This window comes from Cynocephalus volans, chromosome 1, assembly GCF_027409185.1.
Source record: "Cynocephalus volans isolate mCynVol1 chromosome 1, mCynVol1.pri, whole genome shotgun sequence".
In the NCBI taxonomy this organism is placed as follows: domain Eukaryota; kingdom Metazoa; phylum Chordata; class Mammalia; order Dermoptera; family Cynocephalidae; genus Cynocephalus; species Cynocephalus volans.
In genome coordinates, this window is record NC_084460.1 from 130,412,231 (window position 1) to 130,438,819 (window position 26,589).

Here is a 26,589-nt window from a genome sequence, read left to right on the forward strand (position 1 = left end):
AAATCCCAAGTCAGAGCTTTAAAATAATAACTTACTGAGTCATGATTTCTGCATCTCATATGCAGTATTCCTTAAATCACACGTTGCTGGCTAATCAGCAGAATCCAAAGACACAAATTAGATGGTACAATATTTACCCAGAGCATATATGTGTAGCTTGAAAAGTTATGATCCTCAGGGTTACAGTACCGCCCCCACCCCACTCCCAAAAAAGGTAGCAGTTGCAATATGAACTCTCAACATTGTAATCAAGGAAGGAATGACTATAACAGTAGAAAGAGAGAGTTAAGACAGCTTCTTGGTTAAAGGAGTCTGGACCAATATGTTTGAGAAAGATTCAGAAGAAATAGCAGGTAAAATGAATTATTCCTGTTTCTCAAATAACATTCTAGCAGTTAAATTGTTAAGTGCTTATTTTGGCCAAGTGGAAGAATTCATGAGGGTAGAAATCCTGTCTATCTTGCTGAATCCCTAGCACCCAGCAAAGTGCTTAGCCATAGTAGGTGCTCGGCAAATGTTTGTTGAATGAATGTGGTGTGGAGAACTGAGCAAAAGAAAGGGTATAGTGCATTTGTGAGCATTTCAGCCATTTATAAAAGTGTAGGTACGGTGGTTTTTTGTCTTTCTTTTTTTTTTTTTTTTTTTTTTTTCATTTAGTAGATCTAAAAAAACAATGCATCACTGATACCCTCTGGTTTTTATGCTGGAGAAAGAGAATAGCTTTCTGTTGGAAGTAGGCTGCTACATGTTTTGATTCTAATAGCAATATGGCAGGGTTAAGGTCAACTTTGTAGTATAATCTGGTGCCTGTTTTTGATAGATACCATGGAAATAGATACTTATTTTCAAGATGTTCAAACAGATGATTAGGTGAAAGCTCCAGAAAACCTTGAAACAACAAAAAGGAAAGGTTTTCCCACTCCCACCTCCCATTACTGTAACATCCTGCACAATTTTCTGCAACCCCACACCCTCCTCCTTGTTTCTTCCTTTTCCTGGGTCTAACACAAGTTTGTCTAGGGAATGTAGTATGTGGCTGTCAGTCTAGCAAGGAGACAGTTCTTGAGAAATCCACCCCCCACACACAATGCTCCTAAACTCCTCTCATGGGAATGGCATGATTTGATCAGTGGCTAGCAGAATTGGCCCAGGGAAACAAGAACTTGGCATAGAATCTTAGTGCCCTCCTGCTGCCCTCAAGAGAGTTGCTTCATGCCTAACCTCCCTCAACTGGCTGGAAAGTAGAAGGATGTGTAAGAAAACAAATTCCTGGCTGAATGAACAGAGGATTAAATGAGTGAGGGGTGAGTTCACTCCTCCAGAAGTCTCTGCCATCCCACTTGAATAGAAAGGGTAACTTTGAAGCCACTCTGTTCTCCATAGCACAATTTGTATATACTCAGTTTTGGAATATGGTTGCCATCTGCTGCCATTACATTAAAACTAAGGAAGTATTGGGGGGGGGGGGAGGAAGCCAAGAGGGAAAAAAAGAGACACTTAACACGAGCTAATGATCTCCTTTGTGTTGGAGTCTAGATTGCAGAACATCAGTCCTATACTTCAAGAACAAAACACCAGTGTGTCTTAGACCACACCAGGCGCCGGCACATCAGATAAGGCCTGTGCTGGTGTTCAGGCACTGAGCCTTAAGAAGTTCTAAAACTGAAATTAAAGGAGAAAACTTAGGAAACTAAAAGGAGAAAAGGCTTAGGGTAAAATACAATCAGAAGGGCTGTGGATCACATGCGGATATGTGTCTTCAGGGTTACAGTAGTTCAGAAATGAATCTACTAATTAAAGAGTTGGAAAATACTATAAATCCCAGGAATTTAAGGATCATGAGAAGAAATGAGCACTTCTCAATACACTGTGAGTATATTGTAATCCTTTAGTACAATCTCAAAGTGAAAGTGACCTGGCTATTGTGCATTGTTGCAGATTTAACCATTAAGAGTTATAGATCACTGTACTAGAGGCATGGGTGGGTGGTCCTGGAAAAACAGAAAAAGCCACTAAGCAAAGCCAGTAAGACTATGTAACATCTCTAAAAAGCAGTGAATAGCTCATGGAGCTCCCTAGTTTCCCTGAAATTGTTGGTTATGGCACAAAATCATATTGATAATTTACACAGTTGTCCCTCGGTATGCACGGGTGATTGGTTTCAGGACCCCCTGAGAATACCACAATCTGTGGAAGCTCAAATCCCTTACGTAAAACGGTGTCATGCAGTCTGCCCTCCATATCCATACCTGCAGATAGGGAGGGCCATGTATACTGAAATGATATGCCAAAGAATAATAATTAAGCTGGGTATGTACACTCAAAAAAATTATTACAGCATAATTTACTTTTGAAAAAGATTAGCTAGTTGGCTAAGTATGACATTTGAAGGCAAGTACTATTACATATTCAATAATAATAATAGTTCCGTATCTCGTGTTTAAGAAATTTGTAAAGTAGGGAGACAGAAATTCTTTATGCCATGCAAGGAAAGAATCTCATCAGAGATGTATGTAAATATAAATTTAGAGGCAGTGACAATCCTAGACATGCAGAAAATCACTTTAGGGAGCACAAAGTAATTGCCAAGCACTGTGTCACACTTGGTGCTTTGGATTGATCAAATCAGTAAATATTTGTTGGCAGTGTGAGCTCTAGCCTTGACTTCTGACTATCAGGGACAAGTCTTACACAACTGTGACTCAACCAAAATTAGAATATTAGTAATGCCTTAAATCTATCCTGTGTGCAGTTTCTCTTCCTGGGAACCCTATGTGCCTCCATATTCTATTTTATTTATCCCTATAACCTCCCTGTGAAGCATAGCATCTTCATTTTACAGGGTGGGATAACTGATCCACAAAGGAATTACTTAATTCTTTGCCTTTAACTGTGAAATGATTGATAATCATTATAGAGACCCAGCTCATTGTACTATTTTTCACATTATTTTGGGTTTCCCAGGCAAGGGACATATTTTATCTTTCTCATTATTATTTTTAATTAGTTTTCAGAAAAGTTGAGATAAAAACAGAATCTAACAAATATCCCATGGAGATATTTGGTGTTCTCTTTTCTTTCAAGAATAAATTAAGACCTCTGCTCCTCTCTGCTGGCTCTCTCGGCAGATAGTCAAAACCCCATGCCAATTGTCAAATGAATAAGAGTTCATTCTAATAGCTGGATCACAGTTCCCTCTATTGAGAAAACAACCTTTTAAATTCATGTCTGGACTCTGAGTAGGTTACTTTTGGTTATAAACTTTACAAGTTTGACCCAAAGGTTTTTAAACAGTACTAACATATAACCTGGTTGTGAGTTCAGCCATAAATTTATACACAGTATGTGAAAGACCATAGAGAAAGCTAGTGTTTTTTATTCTCTCTGGTGACCTACACTAAATATTGCATATTTACTTTGTAAATGAGGACACCCAGTGGCCACCAAGTGGAAATATTCTAAACAATCCCTGACACTGTTACCACAAATATAAATACCCATTATCAACGCTAATTGATGGATATCTCTGTAACATCTGTTCCATGCAGTTTAGCTTCCCTAAATTGGACAAGAGTGATAGGACTTTGGCCTGATCATTTTTATATCACATCAAAGATTGATCATCTCTTTATGTTTACAAAGTGTTGATTATTTTTCTCTGCTGTAATGCTACCTCAGTCTAACTCCAAAGCACCAGCCTCCTTACTCCAAAAAGGGCCCAGATGAATTCCCTTTAGAAGACCTAGATTAATAAAGAAAACCCTTTGTTTTAGGGCTTTGTCGTTAGAGCCTAATGGGCTCTGAAACCACAAGTCCCTCAGGCAAGGGAGCCCATAACTATATACACAGACTTGACCTTTCTTACCTACAGGTGAAAGAAGAGGGACATTGCCTTATTATTATGAAACTTTTCCTATTTAGTGGGAATAAACTAGAAGTTAATGTTTCAGTTTATTACCTCACCAACTAGTGGGAACTGGGAAAAGAAAGAGTTTAGGATGGAGTCCAGGAATCATAGAAGGAATCACAGAGAAGGAAGAACTTTGAGTAAGAATCATGAAGGATACATAAGATTTGGTGAGTAGAAAAAGCACAACAATTTCAGAACTCCAGACAAATTCAGCTTAAGAAGAATTAAGAATGAATGTAATGTCATGTACGGGATCACAAAATGACCAACCTCTTGGATTAGTGCAGAGATTTTATTTTGGAGAAAACCAAGAAAATCAAATCTGTGAAGTGAGATCAGATAATTAGAAAGTTAGCTATAGCTAAGACTCTTACAGTTCAACATCTTTTTTATATAATATGTAAATAATATAATAAATATTATATAAAATAATATGTAAAGAATGTAATAAAAATAAACAAAATAAAAATAAAATACCCTACTCCTTATTAGAATAATTATGAAGTATGCCTTGTAGTTCACTTATCCACCAGTGCCTCCCAAGGTTTTGAGTTCTGTCTGACAAGACTTATTTAGGATCTTCTTCATCTCAGCATGAGCCAAAAAGGAACTTACATCTTATTCTTTTTTAAGGAATTCCTGTGCCTGGTTTTATAATGGATCACCCTAGGTGGGCAGATGAGTTTCAGCTACTCTCTCTTAAACTGGTCTGCACAAATCACCTCTGTGCTTCCATTTTAACCAGTCGTCCAGCAAAACCAGTTTACCTTTTTTCTTGGCTTTTTCTTGTTGCTTTGGGAGAGAAGGCCTTCACCCTTCAGTGAAACAACCTATCATGACTCAAGTCCACACCTTCCACAGAGAAATCTTGCAACCCCCTCCTGCCAACAAACAGCTACTCTTGAAAATCAGTTGTCACTTGGAAGCAACTTTTTTTCAGGAAGACCCAAGCAAAGAGAACATTTGAGCATGAATGTAAAGACTTGCTTCAAAAGCAGTTTCAGAACAACAGAGCAACAGAGGACTAAATGAAGCTTTGTGAATTAGAAAGCTCTATGATGATTTTAGTCAGAAAGCTTTTGTAAAATGTCGCTATGGGGTTCTATTTTATCATTCATTGAAGTCTAGATAAAAGTTTTCTCAAAGTCCAAAACATTAATTTCTTACCTAACTATAATTCATCACCAGTTGTGATATTTTCCAAAGAAATGGTGTTCCTGGGAGTCTACTGGATCTTTGGACTCACTGAAGTTAAATGTTTGTTTTTTCTTTAAAATAAGTATATGATGTAGAGACCAAAAGAAGAACAAATTACTAAGACAATGACAGTTTTTATATAATCACTTTTAAAATTTATAATTTCTTTTCAAGCAAAATAAAGGACCTAACTTTCTAACTATTCACTTGAATGTATAGATCCTTCTTTAAGTCCTATCCAAAACCAAGATCAAGCTGCATAACTTTGTGAATTTAAGTAGATCCTTTTGCTCATTTTTGTATCCTACCCACAGATGTAGCATTTCTGTATTCTTGTTCCCCAGATTTAGTGAACAAAGGAAAAGGTTACAATAGGGCAGCAGCTAAATTTGTGAGGAAAGAGCTTTAGAGAAAAAAAATAAGAAAACATCTAAAAGGTGTCTCAAAAGGCTTACATATAAGAAGATTTAAAAGCATCAACAACAGGTTTCACTGACTTTTCTCCTTAGTCTCAGTGGGTCTTCCCTCCTCAAGAGGCCATTTCGTTTCAATTTTGGAGTGAGGGTATACGTGTCTTTCAGAATGTTGTCTGGAATCATTTGTCCAATGCCTTTATTCACAGCATTAAAACTTAGCTTTCACAAGCTGTACTACAAGAGAGGGAACTTCAGTGTTTTATTCCACTGGAATAAGATGCTCAAAGTATAGAAATTCGTAAAGCACATAGCTTGGTAATACTCAAAACTGAAGCTTTAACTTATGTTAACAATTGGTTCCATAAGGTTAATGCTCAATTACTTGTTGATTAATTGTTTGATGATGTCCTCACCTCGTAACTAAAGGGATTTAAGTTGGCTTAAAAGAATATCTTATTATTAATAAATAAGTCTAATATATACTTATATATAACTATAAAAAATAAAGTGGAGGTAAAATAAGGAATTGACAGTAGAATGAGGCTGGGGAAAATTTTACATAGAAAGGCATACCATGAAGTCCTACATAGTTGCTAAAACGTGGCCTAAATTTTGATTCTGAGCTCCCTAATAAACAGTGCCAAGAGGGAAACATGATCACTTATAATATCAGTTAAGTTTTATCTTTTAAAAAGATAAAAGTAGAATGCAGTTTTTCTGGAGAACTGAGGTCTGGGAGAAGTTGATTGATTAATGTATGTTTCAAATATCAAAGGTATTTGTGGATGAACTTCTTTCATTGTTTTAGATTTCAGATCATCTATATCCTTATGGGTCCATTTACACTGGGGTATTCTCAGTAAATGTTTCACTAATGAATTGGTGAAAATTCAAGTGACCCCAAGAGCAACTTCATCTATATGTCAGTTACATCTACAATTTGAGATATATGGGCAGGCATGTCCTCATCCCTTTTTAGAGCTAACAGCAGACTTAATATGAAATCAGGCAAGCCAAAGACCTGGGCTTACTTGGGGAAACTGTGAGAGCCTCTAGGGCCAAGTGAAAAGGCTTCCCTGGAATTAATTCTTCCTTTGGACCTGAGAATCCCACAAGTCATGTAAATCTAGTCTCAGCCTTCAGATAAAGTGTAAAGCTCTTACTTTTTGATAGAGTGAAGAGAGGAAGTCAGAAGTCAGGAATGAAAGGTAAGTCCAAATTTGGGGATGGGCCTGAGGATCATGGGGCAGATGTTTTCCTAGTTCACAAGTGCATCACCTTGTTCCCCGTACTCGAAGCTTAGTAAAACATAACGTTGTAATAGCAGAAAAGAGGGAAAGAGGGAAGAAAAAAGAAAGGAAGAAGGATAGAAGGGCAGGCAGGCAGGCTGGCTATGTATTAGAAGTACTACAGAGCTTTCAAGTGAACTCTGTTTTGCTGGCTGAATCAGAAGTGTGTATTGAATTTGTATTTTTTCTTTATTCAAATTATACCACAATATCTAATTTTTAACAGTCAAAAAAGTTAAAGAGTTCTTCCTAATTCTTCTGTGGATTTGTGTTAACTGTCAAAAGTGTCCAACTTTGATAAAAAACCTGATTTGAACTAAATTTTGCTAAATAGTACTTAACCTTCAGCAGTTGTAAACTACAGGTATATGGCCCTATCATAATCCTCCAGATTTCAGTTTGCAATAGTACTTTGTTATTTACATTTCTCTCTTTCCTTTTAATCCTTTTTTTTAAAATAACTCTTCTGAAAAGTTATTTTTGTCACTTTGGCTAAGATTATTTACTTTATTGTATAAAATAATATCAACTAAACTTAAGTAAATAGGAAATATCAGCTTAGCAGACCTGATGCATCAGATGTAATCATGAAGGTGCATCAGTTTCAGACACTTTGATTTTTGGAAGTAGTTAAGAGCAGCTCAAAGAGAGATACATGAATCTCAATCCATGGGTCTTAATTTGGGGGAACACAGACCTCGCTGAGATTCTAATGAAAGCCACTGATATTATCCCTATGAAAGTATAAACGTGTCCATCCATAAAAACTTTAGATACTACCTAAAGCCCACACATAAAATTAAGGACCTTTAAATACTTAAAATGTTCTCTAGAAATGTTCCATGAATAAATGAAAATTCAAGTAATATTAAAGACATACCCAAATACAGTATTTATTGAGATCATAAATAAAATGTTGTTGCAAATACTTAGTAATTTTAATATCTTTGTCCGGCTAAAATGAATAATAAGCACTGAGTACAGAAGCACATTCAGGCGGTCCCCAACTCTTATAGGTAGTGCATTACTTAAAATATATTTAAAAATCAAATTTCTGAAAGTTGAACAATTTATTTATATTATATGAGAAGAATTTTTTCACCAATTGGTAAAAAATGTGCTGAAATTCTTGATGGCTCCTGCACAGTAGGCTTAGACAATCTGGAAGATAGAGGAGAAACCTCACTGGGAAATGGCCAAAAGCATTCTCCTTTTCACTCAAGAGTGGGTAAGTAAAACTGTACAATTCTCCTTCCCATAGATTGATGACCCTCTCATGGTCCCACTGCAGGGGTGATGACAGCTGGGGTATGCTAGGTGAATGGAACCATGGTGGGAGAAAGAGGTCATGCTCAGCCTGCTGCCTTCCACTTGCATAGATGATTTCCCCAGTGCTCCCTGCCACCCTCCAAAGATTATGAAGGTGCCAGTGAGATATAAAGAGAGGATAGGAATGTGCAGGGCCATTTGTTCTGGACAGTGGAACCTGTAAGCAGGAAACCTCTATACCTCCTATATTGCAATAGCTCCATTGGCATTTAGGTGAAGTAGGTATAACTGAGGTCTTGACCCTGGAAAAGGATTTGGGAAGTAAATATAACTGAGTAATGGGGCTGAGTTACCAAAATCCATCCCTGCTTTCTCAGAGATGACAGGCTCTTTCCAACTTTGCAAGCAGCACCAACACATGGTAGCTTAAGATCATCATTAATCTCCTGATATATGAAACGTCAATCTCAGCATACTGAAGGTATCAAGATATATATGTATATGGAAAACAGTATGATGTATGAGACTGGGTTGTGGAGACCTGGCTACCCCTAGCCCTATTTCATGTGCTGATCTACTTACCTCATCTGAGCCTGATGCCTCAGATTGAAAGCTCAAGGGCTTTTCGGCCCTACAGTTTGACTTAAACCTGTTGAGTTGACCAAAATTCATATTGATCTTAATTTGAGAGCTGGTGTTTCCTCCCAAGTCACAGAGACTTCACATTCCCATCCCCCTCTACAGCACCTTACCCTTGTACAAGCCTCATTTGATATATCCTTTTGCTCTCCTGACTGAGAAAGGACTGGATTTCACACCTAATTAAAAGAGATTGCATTGCCTGCTGTTTCCTTTCTTGTTCGTTTTCTCTAGTGCACAAGCAGCTTTTCATTCTCATGCTAAGTCCTATCCCTGGGCTCTTGCAGCTTAAGGGACAGGCAGGCACTGGCTTCCAACAAAACAGAGCCAGGCCCTCTGTCTCCTATTTCACCACAGGCAGATTTTCCCTTCGGTGCTCACCCTGCTTCAGCCCCATCCATGTTGTGCTCTCTCATAGAACCCAGGCACTTAGAATATATTGTCATTTTCAGAAGCAAAATTCCTTGCATGTTTCTGGTGAATACCATCACTGGATGACTAGGTTTTTACTCTGGTGAAAAGGATGGTAGGTTATTTTAAGACACACAGAGAACTATTTTATCACTTTTTTCATTTTACCATCAGTTCTATGTTCGTACTGCTGTGAGTATTTTTTGGGGTGGGAGGCATCCTCAAATACACATAATCTATGTAAAGTTGTGTGGTTTTGTAGAGTTGAGAGGGTTAGAGTTTGGGGTTTTTTTTGGTTTTTGTTTTTTATTTTGAATAGCCCAAATGCCTATTCAGTGCCAATCTAGGAAAGAATGGAGTTAGCATTTTCACACCATTCCTTCCTATACAGTCCCTGAATAACCATCTAATCAAGATTTGTTTTCAATGGGGGACAAATCTTCTACAGTAGAGTATTTCAGATTTATTCCATTGGAATCTATACATTAATGCCCATTGGATGAAAAGGACGTCTTCACAAAAGCTTGGACTTTGCCTTGCTGTGGCAGAAACTTTTTCCCACTGTATTAGTGTTAAAAATAAAAGAAAGCCTGGGAAAGGAATTGCTTCAGCATTGTGTGCTGGAGAAATGAGGCACGCTTGAATGGAGAGGCAGGGTCCCCCATCACATCTGTACCCATATCAGCAAAATGATTCTGCCTTTCACGGCTGCTCACTGCAGTATGTCACCAGTGTACTCAGGGAGATGTTTAAGAATTGTGTCTACAAAGATCCAAATAGGCTTGTCAGGTCAGGTTGTATATGTGTGTAGTTTAAATTTGTCTCTGTGGTATTTAATGAAGTTGGTGGCAATATTACTGCAATAATCAAAACAGACTACTTAGCAGATGACCTGATTGTTTAGATAGACTAAATTTGTAATCCAGTTCAGTCAAACAAGCAGTTTGAATTTTTCTCATGAAATTGCATGTGTGTGTATGCATGTGTGCATGTGAATGAATGTGTGAAATAATGTCAGCTTTTACCATTGACCAATTCTCATCTCTGAAGCAACCTCCATCATCTCTTTCAATGTCTTAATTATTTTCTACCAACAATTAGGATGAGCCTACCTTTAGCAATTCAAGTTTCATTCCTCAGTGATCCAGTGTCTTACAGTGAAAAGAGCATCAAGAGGCAAGGGGTTCCAGTCCTAACTCTGTCACTGGCTAGCTGTGTAAAACTTGGGGCAAGTCATTTTGACACTTTGAGGGCCTCACCTTCCTCTTACATAAAATAGTAATAATAAGCCTTATCCTAAAAACATAGGATTGTTGTAAGGAATAAATGAGATGTTATATATGAAAGAGTTTTGTACGCTGTAAAACACTACGTGTATATTATTATGATAATTGTGATGGAGCTGCTTCCCAGAATTATCTGTCTTCTTCTGAAAGAAGACAATTCTGTCATATATGGTAGCTCTACTGTTATCATCGTCACTGGTGCTATGAGCAAAAGTATGTTTAAGGGCTGTTTTCACCTGTGCAGAAAAAAAGGTTTTAATAAAGCCTTCCTACTCAGAGATGGTGATTTTATCACAGATAAAACCAGTTTTACTGCTTACTGTTTTACTTAAATGAAAGAGATCTTGGTGATAGTAAAATTGTGTCTAGATAACTCTACATTTTAGTGCCAGGACAAGTCGTTTAATTTCTCACATTGTTTCATCTAAAAAATATGTTCTTCAAGTTAGATGACTGAGGCTATGTTGAAGCCTCAAGCCTAGAAACATGAAAGCCATGCTAAATCACAGATAGGTATAAGCAGCTCGAGGGAGTACTAGGCAAACCTTTTTACACAGCTTTACAGCAGACACAGGGACACTTAAGGCCCAGCCCTCATCCAAGGGCAAAGCATGTGATATAGTGAGGCAGTAAAGGGGGTGAACTCTAGAGCCAGACTGCATAGATTCAAATGCCAGCTTTATAACCAGTTGCCTGTGTGGCCTTGAACAAGTTTCTTCATTTCTCTGGCCTCAATTTCTTCATCATTAACATGGGGATAACAATACTACCTATTCCCTATGGTTGCTGTAAAGATTAAATTAAATAGTATACATAAAGTAGTTAGAATGGTGACTGACGCATGGTAAGTTCTAAAAAAAAAAAATGTTCTTGTTGTTATCATGGTATATACATGCACAGGAAACTCAGCAAGAACTCGGAGTTCGGTCTGCTGAGTTTCTTAACATCCCTTCCTGGGTTATTGGTGCCTTCCTCTCGGGCCATATTTTGTATCAGCACAGTTATAGGATATTCACTATGATCCTTTAATCTGGCAAAGAGAGTTTGTTTTGCATAAGTGAAAAAGATGGAAGCCGTAGCCTAACACAGTATTTTAGGCACAAAACAGAGCTGATGGAGGTTGAAACAAGAAGGAATTCTCTTACATAAATTAATGCAAATTGTATCACTGAATGTGAACACGGAGCTTGAAGTAAGCATTTATCAAATTAAGCTCAGACAGCATGAGAGTGATCAATGGAAGCATGGTAGAAAAGCTAGTTATGCTCAGACTTTCCTGAGCAGGTCCTCTCTCTTCAGGCGGAGGAGAAAGAGCCTGATGAGGTGGGCATTCCTTCTGTGTGCAGGCCAGTACCTCTGGGGTTGCTTCTCAAATGACATAGAGATCTGGTCACAGGCCAACGATCAGTACTTGGACCACTTGGTTTTGAAAGCCCACTTACTTGGCCTATCCCAAGTTGATTGTTCGGCTATGAAGGCAAGAATGGGGTATCTGACTGAAGAATTGTTTAGAGAGAGAGATTCTTCAGAGCCAGGTAGAAAAATAGGACTGAGTGCAATAAGCATCTGTTTTCCTTTTCAATCTGGATCTAAATGTTCCCAACATGTCCTTTGTCTGCACAGCCTGAAGTGTAGGGGTGGTAGCTGACTGTTGCCTTCCTCCTAGGGGCTGTTTAATACTTCCCTTTAACAAGTGCATAGAGTACCCTGTTATCCCACTCCTGCTTTACTCCTGCTATTCTGGCCTAATTATTAACAGTGCTTTCAGTCTTAAAAGTGCCCAGTTTGAATGATAAATGTGATCACCTAGGGTACTAAAGTCTCCCCAGTCAGCACTGCCATCTCTGACCTTTTAAACATTCCTTCTTCAGTAAGCCTCAGAAAATTCAGACACAACCACCCTAGAAAGTGCTCAAACAGATTGTCAGAGGTGACAAGAAAAACGAGTAGATACAGAAAGCAGTATGCGATGCTTCTTTAGCTAGCAGATTGTATTCTGTAGCCCATTCCTCATCTGGAAAACATGGTGGCAGCTGTTTGGTAAACATTAGTCTGGGGTGAATTTTCTAAGAATTTTTGCATACATGGTATGGGTTTTGGTAATATACCATATAGATTAATAGGAAGGGGATTTATTTGTTAACTATGAATATTGTCACTGGCTAGGAATAAAATAAGGAACTTTGATAAGTTGGGGAAAGTCTAAACTTTCCCAGAGGACCTGGGCTCAGGCTTGTCTAAAGTGAACATACATTGTTCCATGAGAACGAGTCCTCTGTTTCCCTTTCAGTTCTTCTGCTGAAGTAGTAGGAATAGCAGACAAATGACCCATCTGGACAACCTCAGTTCTGCTGAAGCTCTGGGGGGGGGGGGGGGGGTTAATATGGATTCAATACCCAATAAATCTGGGGCACCGAGGCTAGAATGGGGCAAAATCCAAGGCCTTATTCCCCCTAGTCCACCATTCCTAAGGCTTGTATGGTACAGTCTGTCCATCTCCCTTCTTGTGTCTGCAAGGAGAGTGCTTCTAGGAGCCATGAGCATTACTCCTGAGTCCTAGGTGTTAGAGACACAGCCACTAGATCTGACCCATGTCCTGTTTTGTGTCTGCCTTGACGTGCTGCAGGTGACATCAGTTGCAAGGGGATGACCGAGCGCATTCACAGCATCAACCTTCACAACTTCAGCAATTCCGTGCTCGAGACCCTCAACGAGCAGCGCAACCGTGGCCACTTCTGTGACGTGACGGTGCGCATCCACGGGAGCATGCTGCGTGCACACCGCTGCGTGCTGGCAGCCGGCAGCCCCTTCTTTCAGGACAAGCTGCTATTGGGCTACAGCGACATCGAGATCCCGTCGGTGGTGTCAGTGCAGTCGGTGCAAAAGCTCATTGACTTCATGTACAGCGGTGTGCTGCGTGTCTCGCAGTCGGAAGCTCTGCAGATCCTCACGGCCGCCAGCATCCTGCAGATCAAAACAGTCATTGATGAGTGCACGCGCATCGTGTCACAGAATGTGGGCGATGTATTCCCGGGGATCCAGGACTCGGGCCAGGACACACCAAGGGGCACTCCCGAGTCAGGAACATCAGGCCAGAGCAGCGACACAGAGTCGGGATATCTGCAGAGTCACCCACAGCACAGTGTGGACAGGATCTATTCGGCGCTGTACGCATGCTCCATGCAGAATGGCAGTGGTGAGCGCTCCTTCTACAGCGGTGCAGTGGTCAGCCACCACGAGACTGCACTGGGTCTGCCCCGCGACCACCACATGGAAGACCCCAGCTGGATCACGCGCATCCATGAGCGCTCGCAGCAGATGGAGCGCTACCTGTCTACCACCCCCGAGACCACGCACTGCCGCAAGCAGCCCCGGCCCGTGCGTATCCAGACCCTGGTGGGCAACATCCACATCAAGCAGGAGATGGAGGACGATTACGACTACTATGGGCAGCAAAGGGTGCAGATCTTGGAGCGCAACGAATCCGAGGAGTGCACAGAAGACACCGACCAGGCCGAGGGCACCGAGAGTGAGCCCAAAGGCGAAAGCTTCGACTCTGGCGTCAGTTCCTCCATAGGAACCGAGCCCGACTCGGTGGAGCAGCAGTTTGGGCCTGGGGCGGCGCGGGACGGCCAGGCAGAGCCCGCCCAACCAGAGCAGCCTGCGGAAGCCTCTGCTGAGGGCGGTCCGCAGCCGAACCAGCTAGAAGCAGGTGCCTCCTCTCCAGAGAGAAGCAACGAGATGGAGATGGACAACACAGTCATCACTGTCAGCAACAGCTCCGACAAGAGCGTCCTACAACAGCCTTCGGTGAACACGTCCATTGGGCAGCCATTGCCAAGTACTCAGCTCTACTTACGCCAGACAGAAACCCTCACCAGCAACCTGAGGATGCCTCTGACCTTGACCAGCAACACACAGGTCATTGGCACAGCTGGCAACACATACCTGCCGGCCCTCTTCACTACCCAACCCGCGGGCAGCGGCCCTAAGCCTTTCCTCTTCAGCCTACCACAGCCCTTGCCAGGCCAGCAGACCCAGTTTGTGACAGTGTCCCAGCCCGGCCTGTCCACCTTTACTGCACAGCTGCCAGCGCCACAGCCCCTGGCCTCATCTGCAGGCCACAGCACAGCCAGTGGGCAAGGCGAAAAAAAGCCTTATGAGTGCACTCTCTGCAACAAGACTTTCACCGCCAAACAGAACTACGTCAAGCACATGTTCGTACACACAGGTGAGTGCAGGCCCCCCTGGAGGCCTGATTGGCCAGGGTGCTGAGAGGGCTGTGGGAAGGGAAGGGCAGGACAGCATGTGAAAGGGAAGGTTTGGAGTTATCTTTCAGATTTTAAAGAGACCCCACTATAATCTGTTTCTAGAAGCCCCAGCTGTGCCCCCATAATAGGAATGAAGCACCCTGCCACCAAAAGACAAAGTTGCAGATACCCTTTATAGAGGAGGGATGTCTTAGGAATGTCTAGGCTACAGAAGAGAAGACTCAGGGCATCATATAAGCCATACTCAAGTATTTCAGCTTCGGAGGAAGTAGAACTTGAGGTTTGGAGCCAGATTGCCTGTTTTGAATTCAGGTTTAGTCCCTATCAAACTTTGTCACCTTGGGAAAATTACTTAACTTTTCCATCCTTCAGTTTTCTTGTCTGTAAAATGAGAATAATAGTGATTTAACTTCCTTATAGTGCTGTTTGGAGAATTTATGTAATATATGTGAAGTTCTTAGTATAGTTCCTTATCACCTAACAAGCACTCTAAAATGGTAACTATTATTAGCATTATTAAAATGGTTAGGAGGAGGAAACATTAGAGTTTGTTCTGTTTGGCTCCAAAAGGTAGAACTAGACCAATGATTGGAAGCTATGTGGAGATTCTCTCCATTAAATAAAATAAAAAGTTTGTTAATAATCAGAGCTGTTCTAAGATGGGATAAACTGCTTCCAAAGGGAGTAAGTTCCTATAATTAGAGGTATTCAAGGAGAGAACGAATGATAATTTCATAGGGATGTTTAGAAGGGTTTCAGTCATCAAGATGGGCAAGATGGTTTTTCATCCCTGGATTCCATGATTCCAGAGCTAAGATCTCCTGACCTCCCAGCCAGTGCTCTTTCCTAGCTCCTTAATGAGATAGACATGCAAGTAGAAACTAAACCTATATGATTATGATTTCACATAGATTTTCTTATGCCTAAAAATACTTACCACAATGATGATCATCATATTCGAAATTCTTAAGAATCTCTGGTAAACCTCTGGTTCCAGAATACCCCTGTTAAATGGCATGTAATTTGCCAAAGAAGTTATATACTTGAATTCCAATACATGAAAACAATTTAGTTTCTCAAAGCAACCTTGTTCCTAATATCAGCTTGTAAGAATCTAAGAAATAGGACAAAAACCAGACAAGTTTAAATTGGGGACTAGAAAGGAATGAAGTCAACAGATATGGAGACAAGGTATCCAAGGTATGGAAGTGACAACTGAAATAGAACATTGCTTAAGATGCACTTTGCCTTCTTTGCAGTTTAACTTGAGTGAGGGCATTATGTAAATCATTATATGTGCCTTTACGGGAATCAGTTGTTAAAGATTACAGTTTTCATACCTCCAAATAAGCATAGTGACTCACTACTGAGTTTAGGAAGAAAATTAGGTAGTGGTAAGTCACTACTGTATTGAGTTGGGGTAAATGTGAATGCATTAATTACCTGAGATCAATCAAGGGAAATTTTCCATGTGGTATGGGTATCATCATTATTAGGTGAATTAATCAAATAGCAATATTTTTATTTATAGAACAACTTATGATTTACAGATAGTTAGTATACTTTCCTCGTCTGAGTAACTGTCTTATAAGCCATCAAATTAAGGGTTGGGGAGAAAGATTTGTGGGAGTGTCTCCTTAGCCAAAAGTGACTTTGCTGGTCTTGGATCCATAAACATATCTACTCTGTCCTTCCGAGCATCTCTTCCAGTAGACCTATCGGATATAAAACTCATTCATTATATTAGATCACATATTAAAATAAGTTTTTAAATTTGCAGCATAAAATTTCAGTGTACCACCAAAAATTGTCTTTTTGATATATAAATACCTCTCCAATGGATTCACCAAAGAATTCTGTGGTTAACCCAAGTAACTAGATTTGCCCATGAGAAAAACTGCAATGGTTTTGAACACTTAGATGTCACCAATGCAAAAGCTAAAGTCATTTTATACATCTGAGTTATGCTCAAAGTGTGGTCTTCAGATCTCAAGGTCCTCAGTAAATTATGAAGGCTTTTGTACTGGTTTATATAATATGGCCAATTTCTGGAAACAATTAGTAAATGGACATATATCAATCAAACACCTCACTTAAAAGAAGCAGCACTCTTCCCTTTCACTCCAGAATTCTTTGGCAGTGGCAATTTGGAAAGCCCATTTGTCTTTGAAGGCTTTTGTCTAACTGAGGGAGTCCCTAACCTAAGAACATTGGTCAAGAAGTGCTCTCCAATTTCTTGGGAAAACATTAAAAAAAAAAAAATGGGGCCTCACAACTTTACAAGACCTCAGTGGAAGTGATAAAAATCCAGAACAAAAAGACCAAATGTGAGTATAAAAAGATTCTAAAGAGTACTGGGGATACTTGGAAGAATAGAGATGGACTCAGTGTTCTTACCCCTAGCCTAACTGAAAAGAATCCTATTAAGAAAGAGTAGCTTGACAGAGCTGAAAGAAAAGAAATGTGGGTTATCTCTATTACAACTACTATGCAAACAAGGTAGACCTATGTAGTAACTGGCTTTGCATTTTAGCACCTCCAAGTTTAATGTTGATGGCACTTGCTTTCAACAACTGCAGAGAATCAATTCTGAGATCTGGGTTCCAATTAAAATTCTGAGTATTTCTATGTTAAGCATCCACATATTCATGAAAAGTGTTTGAAACAAATAAGTAGTCTGTATTGACTCTGGAGCCAAGCTCTAACTTAGAGAACTAGAAGCCCTAGTTGTAAAGCATATTCCATAAAGATTACAGTGGAGGCATGAATGAAAGATGATTGTACTGGAATTAGATGATTTGGGTCCAGTTTTGTTTCTTCTAAATGGCTGTGTGGCCCTAAGCAAGTCACTTGATTTCACAGCCCTGTTTCTTTGAGTTTAAAATGAATAATTCTCCTGCCTTTGGAGTAGCTGTAAAAGTATAATGCATGTGAGAGCTTTTCATAAAACAAAGTATTACTTAATTTTAAAAAATTATCATCATTATTACTTTTGCCCCCTCCACTCAGGAGACATTGAGTTTCTTTGCTCTGTCTCCCATCTCTGAATAATACACTTTCAACTCATTTCTGTCCTCTACTGAATTCAAATGCTGAAGCATTGTGATACTTCTTGGGTTTCTCTTGAATTTCCTTTACAAGAACATTTTTTTTAATTCCTTAATGATTTTTACAAGAGTAGAAGAAAATCCCTCACCTGACCACTCTCTATTCATGGCCAAACAAACCATGGTAGAACTTTATTACCTTTACACTTACTGCAGCTTCATAAAAGTTATGAGAAAGGATACCAAAAGTTGAGGACATATTTAAAAGCAAGAGAATTAGAGAAAAAAACAAATATAACAAAACCCATTCTGTTATGGAACAAAGCAGGGCTCCTCTACATCTCCTCCAAAAAACAGGGACCAAAATAAAGGAATAGAAATAAAAGGAAAAGACAAGGGACAAAGAAGAATAAGCCTTGATGTCAACATGGATATGGAAGCAAGCAATAGGAAAAATGTAAAAATATCTCAAGCAGTGGGATCCCCATACCAGCAGCATTCAAATTCTCACATGCTCCTCCCCCCAACTTGCTGAATCAGAAGCTCTGACGGAGCCCAGCAATCTGTGTTTTAACAAGCCCTGATACATGCTAAAGTTGAGAATCACTCTCCTACAGAGCTGAGCCTGGGGAATTAGGAAGAAGATGGCATCAACTTACTTTTATTACGTAACATTATTCACTGCAATTCCACTAATAAGAATCTGTGTGTTTAGAAAAAGCAAATTAGAGTTATGGATAAAAGCTTGATTTGTAGTGGATAAATTGTATTACAGAAGCTCATCTCTCACATGTGAGAAGTGAGCTGAGTCTTCCAAACTGCATAGGTATCATGGCAAATGTACTTGGGACTTAGCAGTACTAACTTGTATTATTATTATGTAGTCATCTTTACACCTTCCCATTAAAATGTAAACTCTGTGAGAGTAGAAACACACACATATATACATACATATGCATACAAGGGCTCTTCAAAAAGTTCATGGAAAGATTCATATTATCTTTCAATTCAATTTTTCCATGAACTTTTTGAAGTATCATATGTCAGTGTACCCAGCATAATACCTTACACATAATAAACACTTGATCGATGAATGAATTAAATCCTTCTCTAATTATATTGACCTACTTCCAAAAAGATGAATGATCTGTTTCCACAGAGCTATTATTTTATGATTATAGTTCCTCAGAAATTTTGCTAAAAAACTTTGTATATTTATATATTAAGTACTTTCTCCAAGGATCTAAACATGTTTCAGATACCATGTTTTATTTGTTCTTACCTTGCTCTGTGTAACAAAATAGAATATGTAATAATCAAAATGACCAGGATGACATTTGGGCTATTTATTTACCTCTATGTGGAGGGTTGCCAGATTTAGCTAGTATAAAAATGGAATTAAAAGATAATACGAATCTTTCTATGAACTCTTTGAAGACCCCTTGTATTGTACAGGTATCTGTGTTCCCACTTGTATTCTTTTTCAGCAACAAAATATAGATGTTTTGGTCTTTGTCTGACTCATGTTATCAGCAGCCCATTCATTGGTGACTGTTTTTATCCCATTGGTATCCTCTGTTCTTATGATAATTTTGCTTGTTACTATGAGAAGCTCAGCTATTTCAGCCATGAATTTAATGTAAATAGATTTAGTGATAATAGTAACATAACAATGTTGGCAATAGGGTAACAATAGTGACATCCAGATAATGATGAGATAATCCTTATATGGAACTTGGGCTATTAATTATATTAAGTAAATTAATATAATTTATTAATTATAAATTTATAAGGGGAATAAAAAAATGAGTATAAGGTTTGGAGTAGGAAAGCCTTGGTTTTACCACTTTCTGATTGAGTGACATGGATACATTCTATAACCAACCTGAGCCTCAGTTTTTTAGATCTTAATAGTACATACTTTACATGGTTGCTTTGAGAATTAAATAACATAATTTATGTGAAAACACTTAACTATAAATGGAAATGATCAAAGCCATTTAGGAGCACATGTTATATGTTATAAATGTTGTAGCAGCATCATACATTTTGCAACATAATCCAGAAAGTAAGAAATTGTTAACAGGGGAGGGGAAGATAATCTGGATTTTGCTGGTATTGTACTCTCAGATGTTATTGACATGTTGGGGATCTTTAGGGGATTAGTAAGTACAGCTCTCAAATTGGAGCTACCATCTTCATTTACCATTGTTAATGTCTACCCCATTCATAAAGCTGTAAGAAAGTCAAGTAACATAGATGAAGTTCCATGAGATCGTCAAAATTCTGCTCACCACCAAAATATTTTAGTTGTCACTGAAGCAACAGATGTTTCGTGAATCAGTGTGTCCCCAATAGGCAGTCCCTCCTAGACTGCCTCACAGTCCAAGCTGGCACCAGATCACACCCCAGGAAGTAGACAGAAACGCTAGTAGGCAGTTATACCAAACGCATCTCTGGTGTGTGGGCCTCCTTTAACCAGACTTCTCTGGGTGGAGAGCAAACCCTGCAGCTAGTAAAAGCTCCATATGATTGCATCTGAGCAACTTCCATTGTTGAGACTGAGCCTCTCCTGTTTTTTGATCCAATTTTGATTGTCCCCATTCAGAGGACCTGCGCTTTGAAGGACTCCTTTTGCTCTCCACACCAGTGGCCACCTTTCCCTACCCATACTCCCCTCTTCCTCTTCCTCTTCCTTCCTTGCTGCCTGCTGTCTCACCAAGCACCCTTTCTTGGTTTTCTGACCCCTCACTGTATGCACCCAAAGAGGTACTATGCTAGAGCAGATGAAGGAGAGGCAGAGAAAATAGGAGAGGCAGGTGGGAATAGTGCTTCTGAAAAACGTCCTAACAGCATTCTCTGTCCTCTCTGCAGCCAAGGAGAAGCTTGGTTAAGAATGAGAAAGAATCAGTAGTATAAGTGGGCTCTTGCTGAGCCCCCAATACAGAGGGCATTATTCAAAATTGATGTGTCTTGGCCCTTGGGATAGCTTTTACTTGAACTTTGTGAGCTTTGGGCATATAACCCTCTGTGTGTAGAAACCTAAGCAGTATCTTTCTTCCTTTTTTTTTTTTCTTCAGTTATCAGTCATGATAGAGTAAGTGTCAGAGCTGACCCATGAGAAGGAGTTGAAGAGCAGGCATTGAAAAATAAGAAAAATATATACTTTCACCACCCTACTCCGGAAAGGCAGTAAAGGACTTGCTGTTTGGTTTCTCTGCCTCCAATGCCCAGTTGCTGCTTGCTGAGGAATCCTCTGCCTGTGCTATTTACTGACATTTTATTCATGATACCACTTCTTTCCATTACCATCTGGAGTTGAGAGTAGAATACACCCTTAACTCTGAATTACACAGTTGCAACATAATCACTTGCTTAATCGATTATCTGAAGCAATTTTTTTTTAATTCCGGATTGGCTGGATTGGCTTCCCTATGCCATGCAAGTCATTTCTCAGTTGGTTTCATTTATCCTCAGTTCCTTTGTGCTGAATAGAAAAGTTTAATTTTTCTTAAAATGACCATATACTCTGTGCTAAGTGCTTTATCTCTTTAATTTTCAAGACAACTTCTCAAGACAGGGACTTACTGTATTATTCTCAAAGTTATAGATAAGGAAACTGAGGCTTAGAGAGGTTAAATAACACACCCAAGTCAGTCAGCCAAGAAAATAGAATTCATATCTGATTCTTACATCTGTATAGTCCCAAAATGGATCATTTTAAAATGAAGGGGTTTATATGAGCTTCCCCTTCATGTTATAATTCAGGTATCCACTTTGTACTTCGTGTCCCTTTCTAACAAATCAGGCTTGCCATTTCCGACCATAGGCTCAAACCTGGAAAACCGTCTCCTACCATTTATCTTCACTTTTCATAACTTCGCTTGGAGAGCAACAATCAGTAGACCACATCCATTTCATGTATAATGTGTAAAGCCCTTTTGGGATTTCTATAAGTTATATGCAGGGAAATAATGGGCGAAAAACATTAACATTTCTGCTGAGTGATATTGTTTCAAACCCATATTTACAGAAATGAAAGTTGCAGGCACCTGACTAATCTGAAAATATACCCCATTCAGGACACAGTTCCTGAAATGCCTATCTTCCACCATCACAGCACCGTAATGATTATAGAGATCACCTTCCGTTAAGGAGCTCCCAAATGCCTTGCAAACATTTTTCCTCATTAACTATCATACTATTTTTCTGTCCTATTTCAATTGTGGAGCTGCTAATGCATTGAGTGATTAAGCAAGTTGCCCTCAGGTCATTCGCTGACAACGCCAGGACTGGAGTCCTCAGGGGTTGTGGACCATCTTGGGCAGAAGCCCACTAAATCTACAGAGGGCCACGGTGAGCACTTGGCCCAACTCCTCCCTTACAGAAGGCGAAATAAACCCAGAGAGATGAAAACATTTAAAAAGCCCAGGGTCACACGGATAATTAATGGCAGAACCGATAATATGTGCATACAAACAACATACATATACATGCTACGGAGGGAGAGATGACAACTGTGAGAATCAATTTATAGTCAGATTAGAAGGGTGTGAACGTAAAAAGCCTTCCTCAGTGACCTTGCCAGAGGAAAAACACAGAGTTAGAAGGTGAAAGTTTCAAACAGCAAGAGCATTTTAACACAGACAAAGTTTCAACTTCCTAGCAGCCAAAATACCATCTGGAATTTAAGGCATGCTTCCCATTAAAGGTGACAAGTGGACATGTTTTAAAAGATAGCTGGCCAGCCTATCGTAGCCTCCATAAATTGCACTGAAAGTACAAGGATGGCAAAGACCAGCTGAGTTCCAAGCATGTTTGCAGCTGACAGAAACGTTTCAACTAAAAATAATGTGCGTGACTCTCTCTCTTACGGAACCTCTCATTTCAAAAAAATTTACCAACATAAGCACTATGCACAGACTGAACTCTTCAGCAAACGGATTATTAGCAATGAGGCTTCTCTAACTTCTCCCAATTTATCCCAAAACTGAAATTCTCTTTTAACCTGTGATCCTTTGCATCATACTGTCCTATCAGTGTGCTTCAAGATACTTTTATGTCTGCAAACACAACAAAACAACTTTCTGATGAGAGAAAGTTTCATAAAACAGATCATGAAAATAAAGCACTTAACACTGAGCCTGGCACATAGTAAGCACTCAATATGTGGCGATCGTTTTCATTGCTATTATCATGACGCATCGAATCTCTTGTGTTTCATAGTGGGAAAAAAAAATGGGAACACAGTCAAGGCACATATTTTAAGTGGAAATTAACTCAAATTTAAGAAGTAGATTTCTTACCCTGTTGGATAGTTCAGATGTGGAAATACAGGGGTACTTCAAAAAGTTCATGGAAAAATAGAATTAAAAGATAATACAAATCTTTCCATGAACTTTTTGAATTACCCTCATATTATCCTAAGGAGTTTCACAGGCTTTGGACTTTAGGCTGGATCTGGAAGAGTATATGGAAGGACTTTCTTCTCTGAGGTGGGTGCCTACATTGGGTAATCAGTAATGAGGTGGGAGAGATGAACCGAACACCTTAATGCAGCTCATCTCACCTGTCTAGAGCAGAGCTGAGAACAAACAGCACAAACAAAAACAGGTCTTTAAGTAATTGTCCGACGAGATGTCACAGGCCCTTGGACTTTACTTACAGAACACTTCTCGCCATTCAGTGCCTCAGTATTCTTACTTACCTTACTGTTTTTAACAAGTTGAATTTTTTGGTTTCTAAACCAAAAGCAAACCAAAGCAGTAAACTGAGGAGAAAAAAGGGTTTCTGCCGACAGGTTGAGAGCAAATAGACAGAAAATCTATTTTAAAAATTGACCCAAGAGTTCAAAGAGCATGTGGAACCATTTAATGGAGTGGGGGGAGGGGAATGGCCTTGTAATAAGAATACCATGTGAGTATTCCCACACCACCTTTGATGGTCTGCAGAGTGATTTCATGTGTATTTTATGTCAACACCTGCACAGTGAGGTAAGTAGTATCAAAGGCCTTTGGTGATTTGTCAGAGTGGTGGGCAGTGTGTTGGTGCCTAGATTTGAACGGGACCATTTACTCTGAGAACATTATGTTGTCCATCACCCACTCAACCTCCACCCCTGGCGAGGTCAATCAGCAGCTCAGTGCAGTCAGTACAGAATAGCCAATTAACATTAAGTTACTTTTTAGGAAGAGTTCTGCCTAAAATAGATAAAATTGAAAATGTAGCTCTTCAAAATGGCATAATCGTATGTTGACAAATATTTTCCAGGTTTACAGACAACGTACAGGTGCATTTACTAGACAGAATACTGGAAGTGGGGACTGTCTCCAAAGACCCAAGCTATATGGCCAATAGTCTTAGTTCCCAGAGATTCTAGAGAACGCCATATCTCCAAAGATCTTTCCTCTCTCTCATTTCTTAAATGAGTTTGATATTGTGAATGGAAAAAACAGTTAAATCCCCTAATGATTACACTGAAAATGACTCCCTTAAAAAATAGTCCTCCCTTTTCACCACAGAATGACCTTTCAAGACTCTTAGCAGGAAATGTCTTATAGCTTTCCAAGAGTGCCATTTTCTGGCATGGGGAAATGGAAAACTCTAGACTATCCTGGCATCATCTTAAAGCAAGTTTTCTCTGCACATGAGAGGCCAGGAAGACCTGGATTTTTCTAAACAAGGATGACCCATTCAGCAATCAGATTTTATTTTTTTTTAATTTTTTTTTCTTTTTTGTTGTCTCGTTTTTTTTGTCTCTCATTCTCCCACCCTTGCTATGTCTTGCTTTGCCCTGCTTGCTGTCTCTTCCCACATCAACAGGTGAGAAGCCCCACCAATGCAGCATCTGTTGGCGCTCCTTCTCCTTAAAGGATTACCTTATCAAGCACATGGTGACACACACAGGAGTGAGGGCATACCAGTGTAGCATCTGCAACAAGCGCTTCACCCAGAAGAGCTCCCTCAACGTGCACATGCGCCTCCACCGCGGGGAGAAGTCCTATGAATGCTACATCTGCAAAAAGAAGTTCTCCCACAAGACCCTCCTGGAGCGACACGTGGCCCTGCACAGTGCCAGCAACGGGACCCCTCCAGCAGGCACACCCCCAGGTGCCCGCGCCGGCCCCCCAGGCGTGGTGGCCTGCACGGAGGGGACCACTTACGTCTGCTCCGTCTGTCCTGCAAAGTTTGACCAAATCGAGCAGTTCAACGACCACATGAGGATGCATGTGTCTGACGGATAAGTAGTCTCTTTCTCTCTTTCTTATGAACAAAACAAAACAACAAACAAACAAACAAAAAGCTATGGCACTAGAATTTAAGAAATGTTTTGGTTTCGTTTTTACTTTCTGTTTTTGTTTTTGTTTCGTTTCATTTTGTACTACATGAAGAACTGTTTTTTGCCTGCTGGTACATTACATTTCCGGAGGCTCGGGTGAATAGTAGTTTTCCCAGTCTCCCTCGGATGGTGGCCTTAAGGCCTGGTAGTGCTTCAAGAGGTCCACTGGTTGGATCTCTAGCTACTGGCCTCTAAATACAACCTTCTTTACAAAAAAAGTCTTTAAAAAAAAAAGTTAAAAAAAAAAAACAAACTTTTTTTTTCACTTGTGAAGAGCACTACAAAAATATATAACAAAATCTAAAAGGCCTACTGTCTTTAAATACACCGCTTGCAGTGTTTCAATGGACATTTTCACAATTCTGGCCGCTTGGACTTCACAGTAACCAGTTAAAACTGTGGAATATCGCTTCTGGTTGAAAACCCAGAGGAAAGGCCCTGCTGTTTTCCACCTACCATGTTGTCTGATTCCAAAAAGGGCTGTGGGGGTGGGAAGGGGCAGTGGGTTTGGTGTGTGGGAAAGAAGGGCGAATGGCAGGCTTCTCCCCGAGATTCTGCCTGGGGCCACACACCCTGGCCCACCTCCTCTGTATCCCCCTCTTTCAGCAGAAGCCAGGAAGACTTGGACCAGCAACAAGCAACAGTGGCTATCGTATTTATTCAGTGTCTTCGCTGAGCCACAGCCTCAGCACAATCAAGAGGGACTTTCATGAAAGGCAGGAATGCAGATAAAACAAAGATATCAGAGCTTTGCACCTATGTTTCTAGGTACAAGAGAAGGATTATTTCCAACAATCTTTGCAAAAAAAAAAAAAAAAAGTGTCAGGATATATTCTTGTGGAAGAGAAAAAGAAAGAGAAATGGAGGGTGGGGGGAACAATAAAAAGTTCTTGAGGCTTTTTTAATTCAAAATTTTATAGAGGGGCAAAAGTGACGTTTACCAGATAGAATGCTGATTTTTTTAATATATTTACAACAGTATTTGTGTAAAAAAAAAAACAAAAAAACTGAGATTGTTAAAAGTAATTTTTTTTTTTCATTTTGGTTTTGTATACACTGCCACCAATCCCTTCTCTTTTATTTTATTTCACACACATATATATATTTTTTGGTAAGTCAAGACTGTTAAGGTTAGCAATACTGCTTCCAGATAGAAAGAATAAAAGGTAACTAAAGTTATATTTGAAAGAGAGGAAGGATATTTTCTTCATATTTTTTTTTAATTTTTCTTAATTTTTATTATTTTAAGTATTGCCTGGGTTGATGAGGGCCTCTGTGGCCAGCCCATCCCTGCTGTAATTTGAACTGCTGCTTTGTATTTTGATATGTAGTTCTTTGACTTTTAGCAAGCTTAAGTTGCTTCACTGAATATTTTTTTCAATTGATCCATCTAGACTTCTGTTCTTTTTCATGGGAGGGACTTTATCTTTCAGAAACAGATTTCTTGCTTCTCCAAAATTTCATTGAGATCTTATGATTCTAGAATTTCTATTGATTTATTTCTTTGGTGAAACA

At 39.6% G+C, this 26,589-nt stretch overlaps 1 protein-coding gene across 1 annotated transcript in view; it reads left to right on the forward strand.

The window, feature by feature from the left end:
• Nucleotides 1–26,019, forward strand: part of ZBTB20 (zinc finger and BTB domain containing 20) — a 39,458-nt gene extending 13,439 nt beyond the window's left edge. Inside the window, exons 3-4 of the mRNA XM_063103032.1 lie at nucleotides 13,044–14,648; nucleotides 24,558–26,019. Of these exons, the coding sequence (XP_062959102.1) occupies nucleotides 13,044–14,648; nucleotides 24,558–24,979 (2,027 nt within the window). The 3' untranslated portion in view covers nucleotides 24,980–26,019. The remainder of the gene's footprint in view (nucleotides 1–13,043; nucleotides 14,649–24,557) is intronic.
• The last annotated feature ends 570 nt before the right edge of the window (nucleotides 26,020–26,589 follow it).